The sequence below is a fragment of the Xiphophorus maculatus genome, unplaced genomic scaffold, assembly GCF_002775205.1.
Source record: "Xiphophorus maculatus strain JP 163 A unplaced genomic scaffold, X_maculatus-5.0-male Unplaced_Scaffold_BN000174F, whole genome shotgun sequence".
Taxonomy (NCBI): Eukaryota; Metazoa; Chordata; class Actinopteri; order Cyprinodontiformes; family Poeciliidae; genus Xiphophorus; species Xiphophorus maculatus.
The window spans coordinates 1-17,205 of NW_019369770.1; the positions used below are offsets into that span (position 1 = coordinate 1).

The 17,205-nt window shown below is 38.6% G+C and overlaps 2 protein-coding genes across 2 annotated transcripts; both read left to right on the top strand.

The window, feature by feature from the left end:
- Positions 1–7,280: 7,280 nt before the first annotated feature.
- LOC111607902 lies at positions 7,281–13,056 on the top strand. The gene is made up of 6 exons (XM_023330077.1): positions 7,281–8,440; positions 8,557–8,725; positions 8,844–9,197; positions 10,648–10,715; positions 11,302–11,345; positions 12,326–13,056. The coding sequence occupies exons 1-6, from the start codon at positions 8,420–8,422 to the stop codon at positions 12,426–12,428; spliced, it is 759 nt and encodes a 252-aa protein (XP_023185845.1). The 5' UTR covers positions 7,281–8,419; the 3' UTR covers positions 12,429–13,056.
- An 82-nt stretch (positions 13,057–13,138) lies between these two features.
- Positions 13,139–16,992, top strand: LOC111607901 (acetylcholine receptor subunit delta-like). Its single transcript, XM_023330076.1, has 5 exons — positions 13,139–13,364; positions 14,306–14,420; positions 15,357–15,567; positions 15,660–15,778; positions 16,095–16,992. The coding sequence occupies exons 1-5, from the start codon at positions 13,228–13,230 to the stop codon at positions 16,278–16,280; spliced, it is 768 nt and encodes a 255-aa protein (XP_023185844.1). The 5' UTR covers positions 13,139–13,227; the 3' UTR covers positions 16,281–16,992.
- Positions 16,993–17,205: the final 213 nt, after the last annotated feature.

The following is a 17,205-nucleotide window of genomic DNA, read 5'->3' on the forward strand; positions in this document are numbered from 1 at the left end:
GAGGGATCACTGAGCAGGTGAGTTGTTAAGGGCCTACTATTTATGATCGCCATGACCTCATAAAGGTATGTACGTAAAGATGAAATGTCAAGTCTTTTGGATGAATGATCCAAAATGGATGTCAACACACTTCTTATTGTCCTAATCTGCCTTTCCCAGGCTCCACCCATATGGCTAGCAGATGGTGGGTTCATGACAAATTCACAACCTAATTGTTTTAGATTTTCTTGGTCCATTTCCTTTACGGATTCCAAGAACTCTGGTCTTGCTCCAACAAAGTTGGTTCCTTGATCTGACCAAAGCTGCCGAACATTTCCACGTATGGCAATCAATGTTCGAAGACTATTAATAAAAGCGTCAGATGTCATGTCATCAAGTAGCTCTATGTGCACAGCACGCGAGCACAGGCATGTGAATAACAGACCATAGCGTTTAAGTTCCTTTCTTCCCTCCTTAATGTAAAATGGACCGAAGCAATCCACTCCACAATAGGTAAAGGGAGGTGATGCTTCCACTCTTTCACACGGTAAATCTGCCATTCTTTGTACTTCAGTATTTCTTCTGAACTTTCTACATTTCACACACTTGTAAATGTAAGAAGACACTGCGTGACTGCATCCCAATATCCAGATGCCGTTTGATCGGAGCTCGTTCATGGTCATCCCATGACCCTGATGATGAACCCTTTGATGGAAGTGGTCAATGAGCAACTGTGATATATGGGTTTTGCTTGGCAAGATTGCTGGATGTTTAATGTATGTGTGCAAAGAAGAACGTTCCAGCCGACCTCCTACTCTGAGCACACCCTTTTCATCTAAGAAAGGATTCAGTTTATGCAGCCTCTTCGCACTGTTCTTTGTTATCTCCCTTTTGGAGCTTAGGTCTTGGATTTCTTCAGAAAATACTGCCCTTTGGACTGTAGCTATGATGAAAAACTCTGCCTCTTTCCTCTCCTCAAGACTGGTGACTTTGTTGGTTCTGGAGAGTGAACCCTTGACCTCTTTGACACATCGTATGAGTCGTGCAATGGCTTTAACCAGTCTTGTCCATTTTGAGAACCTTAAGAAACGACTGAGCAAAGATTCTTCTGTCGTTAGGGTCTTATGTACAAAAGTTTTTCGTAGTTCTGGATTTTCAGCTTCCAATTCTCCCACCTTAACAGTATTAGCAGGAAGTTCATTATGCCAGAGAAAATCTGGACCAGTGAACCAATTGGAAGTAACCAGTCCTTTAACTGTCAGACCTCTTGATGAATGATCCGCGGGGTTATCTTCAGAGGTCACATATCTCCATTGATCCGGATTGGAACCTTCTTGTATGCGCTGAATGCGATTTGCCACAAATATGTGAAATCGTCTAGCATCGTTGTTAATGTATCCAAGAACGACCTTTGAATCAGTCCAGAAGAATTCTTGGGCTTGAACATCCAACTCCTTTTTAAGCAGGTTGCTTGTTCGAACAGCAATAACAGCTGCTGAAAGCTCAAGTCTGGGTACTGTGGTGACCTTTGTAGGGGTCACCCTGGCCTTACCAATAACTAAAGAACAGTAGACTTGGTTCGATATACTGATTGCTCTCAAGTAAGAACATTCACCGTATCCTTTAACGCTTGCATCTGAGAAATGATGCAACTCATATCTTTCGACTTCCTTGAAATCCTTTGGGAGATAACACCTTTGAATTTTGATGTCGGATAGATTCTTTAAGTCCAACAGCCAAGACTCCCATCGTGGTCTGAGATCTTCAGATAATGGCTCGTCCCATCCAATCTTCTCTCGACACATCTCTTGAAGTATTTGCTTCCCAACCAGAATAAATGGTGCTACAAACCCAAGAGGGTCATAGATGGATGCCACTGTTGATAAAACACCTCTTCTAGAAAGTGGGCGTTCATCCACAATCACTCTGAAATGGAACTGGTCCGAAACAACACACCATTTAATTCCCAAAGCTCTCTCTATGTGTGACTCTCCAAGAGTCATGTCACGATTTCTTACTGAATCTGCGCAGTCATCTTCTGGAATGGATGCAAGTACATCTTGGTTGTTGGAAACAAACTTGTGAAGTCGTAGATTGCCAGAACTACAAAGTTGTCTTGCTTCCTTTACCAACCTTATAGCTTCATCTTTGGTTGCAACACTTGTCAGTCCATCATCCACGTAAAAATTTCGTTCAATGAACTGGATGGTTGTTTCACTGTATTGACCTTGACCTTGGGCCGCAACATGTTTCAACCCAAAATTTGCGCAGCCTGGCGATGATACAGCTCCAAATAGATGAACTCGCATACGATAGATGGATGGTTGAGCCTGAATGTTTCCATCATCCCACCAGAGAAATCTCAAGTAGTCTTGATCCTCTGTTTTAACATGAAATTGATGGAACATGCGCTCAATATCGCACATTATGCCAACTTGTCCTTTACGAAAACGGCAGAGAACACCTATCAGACTGTTCGTTAATTCTGGCCCACTGAGCAAGTAATCATTTAATGACACACCTTCGAACTTTGCAGAGCAGTCAAATACGACTCGTATCTTTCCTGGCTTGTGTGGGTGATAGACTCCGTGATGAGGAATGTACCACACAGAACCTTTGTTAATTTCTTCTTCTGGAACTCTTTCTGCATCACCATTTGCTATGATTTGACTCATAAAGTTTGCGTAATCATTTTGGTATTTTTTATCCCTTTCAAATCTCCTTTTCAAGCATCGGAGTCTGTGAACTGCACACACCTTATTATCTGGGAGATTTGGTCGATCCTTCTTGAAAGGGAGTGGCATTTCACAATAACCATCTGCTTTAATTTTGACTCCTTCTTCCATGATAGATAGGAACCGCAAATCTTCCTGAGATAAATTTGCATCTTCAACTCTTCTCTCACTGAAGTCAGACTCAAGCATCCTCAACACATCTGGTGGAGAAATGAACTCCTTAACTTGAGTCCTACAAATGTATTTCACTTCAGTTGTGAGGTTCTTAGATGTCTGAGAGTGGGGTTTCACAGACTTCATGATGATCTTATGGCTGCTTCCAATCGCATCACCATAATCAACACACGGGCTAACGCAACCGACTATGCTCCATCCAAGATCTGTTTTTTGAGCAAATGGTTCGTCATCTTTACCCGACACCACTTCTCTAGGTAACAAAGCCTGTGGACAGTTGTAACCTATGAGTAGTCCTACATCACACTCGATCAATGGAGCAATCTCCTCTGCAAGATGCTCTAGATGAGGCCATGCTCTCGCAGTTTTTGGGGTCGGTATGTGACTTAGATTAGCAGGAATGAACTCTCTTGAATAGGTTACAGGTAGAGAAATCTTCTTTGATGAATAAAAACCTCTCACCTGCAGTCCAACTAATCTCTGACTTGGGATAATTGTATTTCTGGATGAAAGTGTGGAGAGTTTTAACTGCACAGGTTCTCCTTTTGTTTCCAGAACATCTGCCTTATCTTGCATGATGAATGTCGTATCGCTTTGGTTATCAAGTAGAGCATAAACGAGAATTTCATTCTCTGGGTTACTTGACGTAGATAACCACACAGGAACAACAGTAGAAGAGTACATGTCGTCCATGCCTTGCACTACTCTGTTTGATGTAGCTTCATCTGAGAGTTCAACATTATGATTGTGCTCTGTTTTTTCCTTTGATTTTGTGGGTTTAGAGACTTTTACATTCTCTGCATACTCATCATTGCTTTTCTCTTTCCTATTTGCTCTTTCACGATCTTCGTGCAGACACGTTGGATGTTTTCCTTTACATGTTTCACAAATACTTCTTCTTTTGCAGTTCTTAGAGTGGTGTCCTGGTTGCAAACATCCAAAACACAATTTTTTTGTTTGGACAAACTTAAGACGTTCCTGAACTGGTTTTTCGTTGAATTTCCAGCATTTCTGAATGCCATGATTTTGTTTTTCACAGAAGATGCAGCCTTTATGTTCCGGACTCTCTTCAGAGTTGCTCACAAACACCTTTGCGCCAACATTTCGTGTCTTTGTTGTCTTTATTTTTTCAACATCACCAGATTTCAAGGCATGAAGAGAAGTTACTGGATTGCAAGCTATTTTTGCTTCCCTTGTGATGAACTCCACAAACTGACTGAATGTAGGAAAATTATTGCAAATTTCTTCGAGCTCAATCACCTTTCTGTTCCAACTAGCAACTAACCAATCAGGAAGCTTTGTGAGAAGTTTTTGATTTTCATCACAGGTGTTCAGTACTTCTAGACTTTTAATTTGGGACATTGCAGCCTGGCAACCCCTAAGAAAGTCTGAAAAATCCCTCAGTTCAACACTGTCTCTGGGTCCTATTTTAGGCCACGATGCAAGCTTATCTTTGAAAGCTTTAGCTATCACAAAGGAGCTTCCAAATCTTTCTTCCAGGATAACCCATGCTGAATCATAAGCTGCATCGGTTCCTAATAAGAAATAACTTTCAATGGCTTTTCTTGCAGATCCACCAACGTATTTACGAAGGTAATAAACTCTTTCATTTACAGGGATGTTTTTTCTACCTATTAGTGTTTGAAATGACATCTTCCAGTCCTTGTATCTTAGTGGGTCTCCAGTAAAAACAGAAGGTTCAGGTACTGGGAGACGGCTCACATTAATAGACTCTGCTATTGCTTCAGCAAGAGCTGTGGCACTGGCTGCTTGGTGTGGATGTTCATAGGAACTTCTTTTAGCTCCAGAAGATCGATGTCGTTCAACTGCCTGGTTATGAAGTAACTCTGCAACTTCTTCATCTGAACTTGCTTCTTGTTCATAAACTTGCAGTCGTGCCTTTGCCGCACTTAACTTCTTAACAGTCTGTAGACGTTCTATTTGTCTGCGTTTTTCTTCCAGTGCTTTCTTTCTTGCCACATTTTCTTCCTCTTGTAATGCCATCTTCCTTCTATCTTCTTCTTCAAGATTTTCAAGTTCCTGCTGTTCACTTTCTATTTTTTGCAGAACCTTTAAAGCAGCCTGTGTAGCAGCTAGCTCTGCAGCAGCCTCCTGTCTTCTAATAGAGGAAAGGCTTGACTGTTTGGACTTCATACTTGAACTACTAGCAGAGTTTAAACTTCGAGAACCTTTACTTGTAGTATTAGAGACTGAAGATAGAAACACAGAACCAGACTCAGGCCAGACAACATCCTTTGTCTGATCATCACGGTCTTCCTTGTTGTGAAGATAAGTGGATGCATTTTTCAAGATTATTTCAGATACAGCATCACAGGTGTCTACTCTGCGACGGATCTCATTACCTGGAAGAACACATTTGCGCAGTTCTTCATAACTGTGCTTCACATCTGCAGATGCACAACTTATCTTACTCATCAATTCCTGCACAACATCAGAAGATGGAGTTCCATTTATCACCCTTTTAGCTTGCTTTGCCGTCACTTTCCATTTATCGTAAGTATTGGTAAAACGATCTTGCAGTTTTTTTGATTTAGTATCATGCAGTTCTTGAGCCCTTTCAGTAAGCTTTCTAGTCCTTTGGCTTCTTCTTGGCTCCTCTTCCGGTTCTGATGACTGCTGTAGAGTTGCGCCATTACTGTCTTTAAATAAGTCGCCCTTCTTAGTTTCATTGTCAGTCATTTGCTCCATTATGCAATGTTTACTTATTACTTGGTGACTTATAGCTATAGCTTTACAGTACTAATGACTTAACAATAACCAACTCAAAACTGAGCACTTAATTATCCAACACTTTTAGCATCTAAATGACAGAAATATGTAAAATGATTGTTTACAAAAACTTAGATAAAACCTTGAACTTAAACAGAATTGTGCAGAACACCAGATTACTTAATTGTAACACTTGCAGTGTCTCCTTAAAACAAAGTTGATCCACTTCCTAACATTTAACTTGTTTTAAATGTATCACTTGTTGGAACATCAATGTAAACTTGAAAGCGCTTGCTGCTTCAGTTTCTGGTGTTGCACAATCTTATCTGCGTGATGCTAGAGTGCGACGAATCCTCCCCTGCTCAGCGACTGAAAGGCACAGTTCCTCGTCTCGCCACCTCATGTCGAGCAGACTGAGTTCTCACTGTAACTCCCTCCAAGCAGAAAACGGACACAAGGCGTTCTTCTTTGTTACTGGCGTTTAATAACTATGCCGTGAGAACTGTACAAACACAAAATACATATTTACAGAAACACATTCACTTAGAGAATAAACAACTATTAGACACAAATTAAAATACAAAAAAATGCGTACCTCATTGGCCGCTTCAACCTGGAAGGGTTAATACAAAAAACTCTGTGTAACGTCTTCTTGTAATCAGCTACACGAGCCTTAATGCCTCACCGAAACCTCTCCATCAACTAACAGCAAAAAAGAAGCATGCTGCCTTACACAGAGTGCTGCGTGTCACCATAAAAAGTCCCGGAATGAAACATCACATTAAACATTGGTTCCGCTTCGGAACAATTTGCACACTTTAACTTATCTACACCAAATTAGAATCATGAAATTAACCCAAACTGTATAAACTGCTGCTGATGGCAGCCACAATAACATTTGATCGCCTCTGCAGTTTCTCAGAATTTATGACCAAAATTGGGTTAGTTTTTGTATTTTCCTCCAGAATTTGCGCTCTAAAAGTAGATGCTTGACATTTTGCTCTACACCTAGCGTTTCAGGCGACTGGTTTACATTCAAAGTCTACGTGGAAGCGCGTCGAGGACACTTCACACCCGTCAAAATCACTCTAGCGGTTGTTTTCCGTTGCCGGCCTATTTGTCGGGCGTGTCGGAGGCTCCTAACGGTTCAAATCGCGCTGCGCCTGAGATTGTGATATCCAAGTGAAATATATTGAGGTTTCTGGTTGTGGTCATTTCATTTCATAGTCGTACTAAGAATACAGATTTTAGCTCTTGAAATGCCAACACGTTCTCACTCCCGACTCGTCATATATTGACGCTTGGGCAGGTTCCCTCAACGTCACATATTGACGCGTCGGGTACCCCGTTCGCGTCAATATGTGACGAGGAGGGTTCTCTCATTGAATGCTGTACGGCTCCCTAAGCGTCCAAAACCGACGATCTAGGAACAAATAAGATGACGAGTCTGTTCTATTTTTGTAAAAGGCACACAATTCGTGCATAGCAGATGTATTTGTAGGTTTTTAACAATTTAGTTAATTTTACTTTAGTTTTAAAATATCCTCCGGTTCTCTGAAGCCGCTATTTTATCTACATTTCTGTTTATTTTTTAACAGCAGACACGAATTACACCAGTTTCACTGATTTAATCGTAACTTCATGATTGTAAAGGACATAATATTCTAATTTTTACACAATAATAAAAAAGAAAGGAATACGTATGTTATTTGGAGTTTATGAGGTTACAGATAATAGCGGCATGCACCTCCGAAGTCGTTTGCAGTCCATTAATAATAAAAAAAGAATTTTAATAAAAATGTTTAAGAAGAGTGAGGGTGCATTTCCTTTTGTGATTACATGCCAGACGGTTCTGCAAACGTTTGATTAAAATAAAAATAAGGACAGATCCCACCCGTCCATAAATCTAAGAAGAAGCTGACGTCATCGCATGCGACATTGGACCCCGGTGAGTACAAACCTGAATCTGTCAGAAATGGTTTTGTATTATAAAACAAAAGAAAATACTACAGAATGTGATTGCAGTTGTAGGACTTAATGGTAGTAGGACTGTGCCGCGAATGGTTGAAGACATTTGGACACGTTTGTAACATGTATTTTTTTAATTTTTGTTGCCGCTAGCTACATTAGCTAGCTACATTAGCCTCTTGGAGCCCAGAGAGTTCAGCTGAACCTGCACTTAATACATTTAATTAGCCATGATAGAGTCACAGAATTGTTTGTTGTATAATTTGAGGGTTGCTATAACAACCCTAGGCTGTGATGATCCTACAGGTTTTCTGAATACACTGATTGCAGCTAGGTCATGCATTTGAATTAAAAACGAACTTGGGTCATTACAGCCAAAGTTCTCTCCACCTGTCTACGTTGAAATAAATAACTTCCGAAATCTGAACATTTATTTTGTTTTTATGTCAACAGGTTCTTCTTTGAGATATTCATCTGACATACATTTCTGCTCATTCATAGCACCCACAAAAGGCACTTTTAAGAGCCACGTTTGTCATATCTTTGTGTTCTTAATTTGTCTATTGTTCTTCACGTAATTTGTCAACAGTTCTGTTTGTTTGTTTGTCCATCATAAGTCTTTGCATTCTGTTTTGCTCTTTGTCAGTGTTTTTTAAGTATGACACGCCCCAAATTCAGGCCATGCGCACAGTGTCAAACGCCCAATCAGGCAAACAGAAAAAGTTGTGTCGCCTGCCACCAGAGTCTTTACACCAAAAATAAAAGAAAAGTTTCAGACATTCAATGATCAGTGGAGGGAAACAGTTTTAAAAAACAGAAATGTTTCCCGCATAATGGATTCTGCGGAAATTGCAGTAAGTAGAAAATTTTAGACTGAAAAAGTTCTGTTAATGAGCAAAATGATGAAAAACATCTGCTCTAATAGGATGGTGCGTTTTAGTAACGTGTAACATGTTCTTATCAATTGCAGGTTCGCAAACTTCATGCTTTAGGCTATAAGCCTATTTTATTTTTTGCTAAGGAAGATAAGTCTTCAAGCAAGTGGGTAGCAGATGCAATTACTCTTTTGGAGCCCACTGCTACTACAAATAATTTTCTTGAGAAGATGCAAAGGGCTTATGAATTTCTCCTCCCTGAAGGTAATGCATGTATGTGTGTGTACTTCTGTAGCGCATTATATCAAGTCCACAGAAAGCGAGCAAGATATGTGTCTATGGATATTTATTTCTGTTTTCTGTAAAATTACGTCTTTCCTAGCCACGTCTGTACCAGTGCAGCCCGACACCTCCACGGAACAGCAGGTTTTTTCACCCAAAGAGCAGTGGGCTGATGAAAAAGCTGAGAACCTGGTCTATGAACCAACAGAGACCATAGCTGAGGAAGAGCCTGTGATTGTGCTTGATCTGGTTCCTGTTTCTCCTCCTATTGTTCCTTCTTCTCCGGCTTTCCAGAAGAAGAAAAGAGCCAGAAGCACCTCTCCACCTGCCTCTCCTCCTACTCTGCCATCTGTCTCTCCCATAGACCAGCCAAATCAACATTCATATGAATCGCCTGCTGCCCATGCCATCTCGTTAAGTCAGGGTGGCCTATTTGAAAATAAGAAGAGAAAGGGTAAGTTTTGTTTTCCTTAGTCCTGTGACTATTTCTTTTATATCCATCCATTTTCTTACACTAGGGGTCGGTAGGGCTGCTGGTGCCTATTTCCAGCAAGAGGCGGGGGTCACCCTGGACAGGTTGCCAGTCTGTCACAGGGCAACACAGAGACAGACAGGACACACAGACACTCACACCTAGAGAGAATTTAGAAAGACCAAAAAACCTGACAGCCATGTTTTTGGACTGTGGGAGGAAGCCGGAGAATCCAGAGAGAGCCCACCTTGCACAGGGAGAACATGCAAACTCCGTGCAGAAAGACCCCGGGCCAGGAATTGAACCCAGAACCTTCTTGCTGCAAGGCAATAGCTCTACCAACTGTGCCACTGTGCATTTAACGTACATTTTTGTTATACTAACCTCAAATTCTGAAACAACAATGATGCTTGTCTTGGCCTTGTTTGTGAACCTTTGGACAAGTACACAGTATTTGTTTTAAGTTTAACTAACTGCCCTGAAAGCATAACCCAAGCCTTTTGAAATTTGACACAAGTGAGCAGAGGGAAAAGACACGACTGGAGATTAACAAAGATAGAGGCAAAGCTTATCCACTTTGTTGCTATCTTCGTACATTTTTTTCATACTCTTCTACAGACATTTTGTCAAAACAGCTAGTGATATGTGTAGCCACTCTTTTTTGTGTGTTTGAGACTCTTAAGTCAACATTGCTCTGCGGCCTTGCTGTAGCCTGTCTGGCCTGAGCAAGCAGCATAGATTGCTTTGATTCCCCCTCGCTTCTAGAAAGACTTGCAGTATAACGGTTGTCTGTCCTGCAGAATACCTGTGGCAGTAATCATAGCAGAGCAGACCCATTCCAATTTAGTCAATATTACAAATAAATCACACATTTGTAAAGCAGAATGATGCTATCATCAATACTCACCACAACGCTCAATACTCCATACTCACTCACAACTCAACCACAACCACCGTGTGGGGCAGTGGGGCTGAGTGAGACAGTCATATACCAGTATGAGTCCTGAGTGACATGGTTATAGTATTATTTCATATTTTTGTGTTAATGACTTTCACTGTAACTATTAGGAAAACCCAACTACCGACTTAAGGAGTCAAGCACTAAAACAAAATTCTCACAGACACAGAAAACCTTGATAGACAGTTTATAAGCAACAAAAACTCGTTTTGGATTTAGTTACACTTTAAGTATTAGTTTTTCCATTTCTGTGGCCACTCTAAAGTAGTTAAATATTAAAAATATTTAACTACTAATAATATAATATCAACCTCTGACCTAATTTGAGAAAATGTGTAAATCCATGTAAAGAAGAGTAAAGTTTAGAAGGTTTATAAAATGAGTCACCATACTAGTTTTCATTTTTCAGTGTACACTCTGACTTTAATTCTTATTTTGTTTTTATAATTTTGTTTTTCTTTTCTTCTCATTAAGGTTGCCGGAAATGTAGCAGACAAAAGGTGTTCCTGTTTGACTCAATCACTGGGCATAGGACTATTGCGGTAAGACTTGAAGTGTTACTAATGTACCCTCTCAAAGTTTATCTCCACCCCAGTCAAACATGCCAAGATACACTGAGAGACATTGCCTGTGTGGAGATGAATAGATGGGGGGAGGGGTGATAAGTGGGACTGTGGTATGCAAAAATGAGCACAGTTGTTTACTTATAAACCTTGTGGTTACATTTACTGACATTCCAGACTCCTTTTCTTTCTTTCTATTTGTCTATTGTTTTCTAAGGACAAAGAAGGGCATTACAATAGGAATCAGTAGTACTTATACCACATAAGTCACAACATCTCTGGTATTGCAGAGCAAAACAAATTCACACAAAAAAGTCAGTATTTGCACAGAAACATAGAAGCATAGAGATAGAACTCCAAATAACGAAATTAGGCCTTTTATCATAAAAGAAATGCTGATTTGGGAGTTATTTCGTCTTTCTAAAGGAAACCCATGACCACTTATCATCCTTCAATAACATGTAAAAACCGCTTCCACACTTAAGTATTTTAGAAACAATTTATGGATATGTTGTGTGATGATTGCTTTAATTAATGCATTTCTCTTGTTTTATGTGGTGTCTAGGGCAAAGAGGAAGTAAAAATTCATTGGTTGCCCTGCTCTGCTTGGTGAGAAGTGTTTCTTTGCACTTATTAGAAATATTATTTTGCTATTTCAGGGGGAAGTATAATGGAAAATCAACTTTTGGAGCTGTATATCATGTTATAATGTCATCAAGCTTTCTGTGGCCTTTTGCCACAAAAGCTTTTCCTTGGCTTTTCAGTCTCTAGCTGAGATAGTGCCCTACAAAGTATACATCCCACATGCAACCCCTCAAAGCTAGTGGCAACAACAATTAGCAAACACCTGGTGGAACAGCCCCTCTGCTGAGCTCATGTGAGGGATCTTCTCAGTCCAACTCTACTAAGAATGGCTGTAAACTGCTTGGAGGAGTGATGTTGTGATGACATCCTGAAGGCAGAGTGTCAGAAGAGCAGGCGCTTCTTAAAGAAACAATGACCCATTTTCAAAGGGGTTTATTTGTATCTCCAATAGCCATTGCCTTAAACATGGCTATTCTTCCTGGGATCCATAATTTAAAGTGTGCAAATGGCAAAGTGACATTTCTTTTAAGTCATTTTTGATAGAATACCTATCAAACATGTTGCCTTCATTTTTTATAATAACTGAAGGTAACAGACTTACTTTATTATATTATGAAAAGGCACTATGGTCCTATAAATTATTTAATACTGTGCCTTTTATAATTCATACAAGCTGGAAATTAAATCTGAAACGGTCACTTTCTTTGTGTGTTTTTTTTTTTAGACTTTTCTAAAAAACTAAAGCACTATGAGAGATTTTTCTTGTTTGTGTAATGGTAAAAAATGACTGTGCAGTCAGTTTGTCATTGGATACTTAATGATAATTCAAGATAATATTGTATCTTTGGGACACAACAAGATGTACGTACTAGCTGTTAATTGGGGGGGATTTAGGCAGGGAAAAGTCTTTGGCTACACAACCTCTCTTTTAGAAAGACAAAATTGTCAACTTTACTGCACAAAAAAATCCACCACTTGATTTTATTGTTGTTGATCTTTTCTAGCGGGAAAATCTGGGATGACACCTGGGAACCTGCAAGTGAATTCACACATGTTGCTGTCCCCCAAGAGCTTCTTCCTTCAGACAGCAAACAAGTCCTTCCATGATGTTGCTCTTTCTTTTTTTGTGTTACAAAGTTGTAATTTCCATTTTTCTATAACTGTAGTTTGACTATATTAAAAGGTTTTCTGTGTAATATTGTTTTCGGCTTATTTTGGGCTGTTTATTGACACGTCTTTGTCATGTTCTGTAAAAGACTGAGTGATGCTGGTTGAGTCACTGCATGAACAAGTTATTTTGCCTGTATTGAGGCTTCAAATTTTGAACAGGATTGTTTGTACATTTTGGCTTGTAATAGTTGACCTAATGTCTTAAATCCTTTAAATGGAAGTTTTCACTTAACATTGCATTAAAATAAGATTATTTACCATATAAAGCAAAGTCGATAGTTTTAATGGATTTTAATTTAACTTTTAATTCATTTTGCATGAAAATATTATAATTGACACTTTTGATGCACCTTTAATGCAAGTTTTAATACAACTTTGAAATTAAATGTCATTATTTACCAAATAAAGCAAAGTTGACACTTTTAATGAGTTTTAAATTCACTTTTAATGCAACTTTGCATTAAAATATTATTATAGTTGACACTTAGTGGATTTTAAGGCAACTTTCAACACAACTTTGCATTAAAATGTCATTATTTACCGAATGCCGTCCATGAAAACAGCTGTAAACATTCATGACGTCTCCTTCATGTGTTAACAGGATTATGCTAGTCTTCATTTAAACCCCTTCCTAATAAAGTGTTGGGACTTGTCAAACTTGTAAACGGTTTTGGTTTCATCTGGTTAAACTCAGAGCTGCAGATCTGAAGTTTAGTGTTTTGGTGTTTAGGTGAGGATGAAGTTTTGTGATTTTTCTTCAGGTGGGGAGAAGATGACGCTGTCCATCTCCGTCCTGCTGGCTCAGTCTGTCTTCCTGCTGCTGATTTCCCAGCGGCAGCCGGAGACGTCCATGTCCGTCCCCCTCATAGTCAAGTAGGAAAAAAGTCATTTTATTTTTCAATACCTACAAGAACAAACACTTTAGAGTTCCTGATTGTCCTTAAATAATTTTTAAAAAACATATTTTTAACTTACTTTCAGTCCAGGACTTCCTAAGCTTTCAGGATGAGCTGAAAGTGTTTTTGTTTAAAATCATTTTAATAAAAGTTGTAACAAAGATTAAATTGGACCTAGAAATAAATTTGCATTTCACTGCAAAAACACAAAATTTTACCAAGTATTTTTGGTTTAGATTTTACTGCAAAAAATGACTGAAACTAACTTAAAAGTAACTTTTCAGCAAGATGTAGAGGTTTGTTTCAAGTCAATAATAATAATTAAGTCTTTAATAATAATGAAATTCACTAGCAGGTTATTTCACTTCTGCATCAGAAACCTGGAAGAAACTGAAAATCAGCCGAAACACTGATCTCCTTTAAATCAAGGCTGAAAAACTGGTTGAGTTACTTTAGAACCGTAAAAAATGAAACATTAACCAACATATTTAATGAGTGTTGATGGTTTTGATCAAACATTACATCAATATGTAACATTTCTTTCTTAATTAGTGACTGAATGATGTTTTTATGGATTTTTAAAATGTTTTTAATGAAGTAAAGCTCTTTGAACTGCCTTGTTGATGGATAACAAAACATTTTCCATCTTATAAGTGAAATAATTTAGCAGTGGAACTATAACTTTTGTTTTTTTTTATCAATATTAAGGAAATATTTACTTAAACAAACTTGTATATGTTGCTGAAAAGTCAACTGTAAGTCAGTTTTGTTTTATTTCAGCTGTTCTGATATTTGCAGTAGAAACGAGACAGAAATACTTGGTAAGGCTGAACGTTTGATGGAGCAGCTTTTATACGTTTACTGATGTTCTTCTGTGTTTCAGCCTTTACTTTTCTCAGTTTTGATGTTTTTCCTCAGATATTTGATGTTCATCATGGTTCTCGTTACCATCGTCGTGTTGAACTGTGTCGTCGTTCTCAACCTGCACTTCAGGACGCCCAGCACACACGTCATGTCTGAATGGACCAAGAAGGTGAAGAGCGGAAAAATCACAACATTTAATAGATTTGATGGTTCTCATTTCACACACACTGACAGACAAACTGGAGCTGAATGCAGGAAAGAGAAAAAGAAAGGACAGAATAGAGAAGTTCACCAGAGAAAAGTAGTCGGAGAATAAATGGAGGACAAGAAGTCAGGAAACCAAAAACTAAATCAATAAAGTTCATTTGATTTATATTGATGAAAAAAACTAAACTCCTAGTTCTGCTGGTTGATTATTTAACGTATAAAATGTCTTGTTATCTATCAGTTTATTTGTGTTTCAGCTTTAATTGGTAAAAACACAAAAATAAAACGTCATAAAAACATCAGAGTCAGAAACAAACATTACATTTTGATGATTGTTGTCATCAAAATCATCAATAAATGTTGATAAATGTTTCATTTATTACGGTTCTAAAGTAACTCAACCAGTTTTTCAGCCTTGATTTAAAGGAGATCAGTGTTTCGGCTGATTTTCAGTTTCTTCCAGGTTTGTGATGCATAAGTGAAATAACCTGCTAGTGGATTTCATTATTATTAAAGAATTATTGACTTAAAACAAACCTCTATATCTTGCTGAAAAGTTACTTTTAGATGAAGTTATTTTCACTAAAAATTATTTTGTGTTTTTGCAGTGTACAGCTTGTTTGACCTGCATAACCATGACAACCTGCACATTTATTTAAGCTTCATTACATATTTTAAAGATATATATGATTATTTTTGTGCTACAATAATCCTAAAAGTTTAGGATGAACAAACTGGACTGGAGTTTGTTCCAGATTTATGGTGCATAGAAGCTGAATGCGTCTCCATGTTTGGTTCTGGTTCTTTAAGTCCAGTGATTAGAAACTAACTGCAGGATTTTAAAGTCTCTTCATTTGGATTCTAACATTAAATGAATATTAATCAACTTTTTGCCCAGTTTTTCCTGGAGCGGTTGCCCCGGATCCTCCACATGGCCCAGCCAGCGGACGACGAGCCGGCGTGGGACGGAGCGTTGCCACGGCGATCCAGCTCGGTGGGATACATCGCTGCAGCCGAGGAATATTACAGCATCAAGTCCCGCAGCGAGCTGATGTTTGAGAGGCAGTCAGAGAGACACGGACTGTCCAAACGGCCCACGCCGGCCTCAGGTACGACCAGACAGAACCAGGCAGAACCGAACAGAACCAGGCAGAACCGGGAGGTGGGTCAGCAGGGGCACTGACAGGCTGTGTGTGTTCAGTGTTGAAGCCGGTGGAAAGCGACGGAGCGATGGATCAGCTGTACGGGGAGATGAAGCCGGCGGTGGACGGAGCGAACTACATCGTCCAACACATGAGAGACAAGAACGACTACAACGAGGTGAGAGGAGACGAACACCAGGAGACAGAAACCAAATCAGCAAAACTCCAACATCTTTATTCAACTGGAAGTTACAAAACAGCTGAGTAAACTAGAGTTTTAGCATTTATCTGGAAAAATGATTAAAATAAAAATTTCAAAGTTATGAAAAATACTAAAAATGAGTTTAGCTGCAGCAGAAGTTTAATTTCTTTTAATTTCAGTTTAATTATGTTTCTTTCTCCTGCTGCTGCTGCAGGAGCTGAGGTGATCTAGGATCATAGATCTATGCCCGCCGCAGCAGTAGAGTCTAGATCCAGATGTTCTGTGTTCGCAGGAGAAGGACAACTGGAGCGGCATCGCCCGAACGGTGGACCGGCTCTGCCTCTTCCTCATCACCCCGGTGATGACCTTCGGCACCGTCATCATCTTCCTCATGGGGATCTGTAACCACCCCCCCCGCCTGCCCTTCCAGGGAGACCCGCACGACTACAGCGAGGACAACCTGCGCCTGCTGGAGTAGAACCGGAACCGGCAGCCCGGTTCCGGTTCTACTCATTTATCCACTTCATGTTTGAATCGTCTGAGTTTTCTGAGGTTGAAGTGAATATTTTGGTTCTGGTTTTCTTTACTTTGTGTCTCCAAAACATCAGTTTGATTTAAATTACCTAGAAGTATTGCACAGCGAGACAAGTTTTATTTTTTAATGAATGCCATCATTTACTTCTGCATTCAAACATAACAATATAAATGTCATTTTATTATTTATTACAAAAATACTTTAGAAAATTGAGAATTATTTTTTTGGCTGCCAAAAAATGGCTTCTAATAAAATTGTAAGATTTTTTCTGAATTTTCATTTTGCCAGCTTTAATAAATGAACTTTATTTTATGTTTTCAATAAAAAACAAAAACTTCAAAAGTCTTCAAAAAATGGCAACTGATCAAAAAACGTGATGCTGATTTTCTCTGTTTGCTTTAAAAATGACATGAAAAATTAAATGAAAAACAAAAATGTAATTATCACCAAAAATACTTAATATGACTTCAGATGTTCTTCAATTTCTTTCAACACAGATTCATAAATGTGACGGTTCAGGGAATCAGATGGTTATTAATAATAATCATTCACAATAAAACCACAGGGGAATAAAATTACTGCATGTTTGTTGCTTTAAGTGTCTAATATTCTAATTTATCCTTTATTTTGTAAAGAGCAATAAAACCAAATAAAAACATGAAGCCATTGTTTATTTTCTTGTTTTTAATTTTCTAAACTGATTTTTATTCAATTGCTTTGATTGATTATTAATAATAATCAGAATACTTCCACAGAAAAATAAAACTACTGGATATTTTTGCTTTTAAATGCATAATAAAGTTAATTGGAGCCTGTAATATAATTTTGTAGATCAATAAAAACAGATTGAAACATTTTTAATGGATTT

Bases quoted from the DNA above. Each gene is read 5' to 3' on its own strand.
- LOC111607902 (XM_023330077.1), top strand. From the start codon at position 8,420: ATGGATTCTGCGGAAATTGCA. The intron at 8,441-8,556 runs GTAAGTAGAAAA...TATCAATTGCAG, and splicing joins TGGATTCTGCGGAAATTGCA to GTTCGCAAACTTCATGCTTT. The intron at 10,716-11,301 runs GTAAGACTTGAA...TGTGGTGTCTAG, and splicing joins CTGGGCATAGGACTATTGCG to GGCAAAGAGGAAGTAAAAAT.
- LOC111607901 (XM_023330076.1), top strand. From the start codon at position 13,228: ATGAAGTTTTGTGATTTTTCTTCAGGTGGGGAGAAGATGACGCTGTCC. The intron at 14,421-15,356 runs GTGAAGAGCGGA...CTTTTTGCCCAG, and splicing joins TGTCTGAATGGACCAAGAAG to TTTTTCCTGGAGCGGTTGCC. The intron at 15,779-16,094 runs GTGAGAGGAGAC...CTGTGTTCGCAG, and splicing joins ACAAGAACGACTACAACGAG to GAGAAGGACAACTGGAGCGG.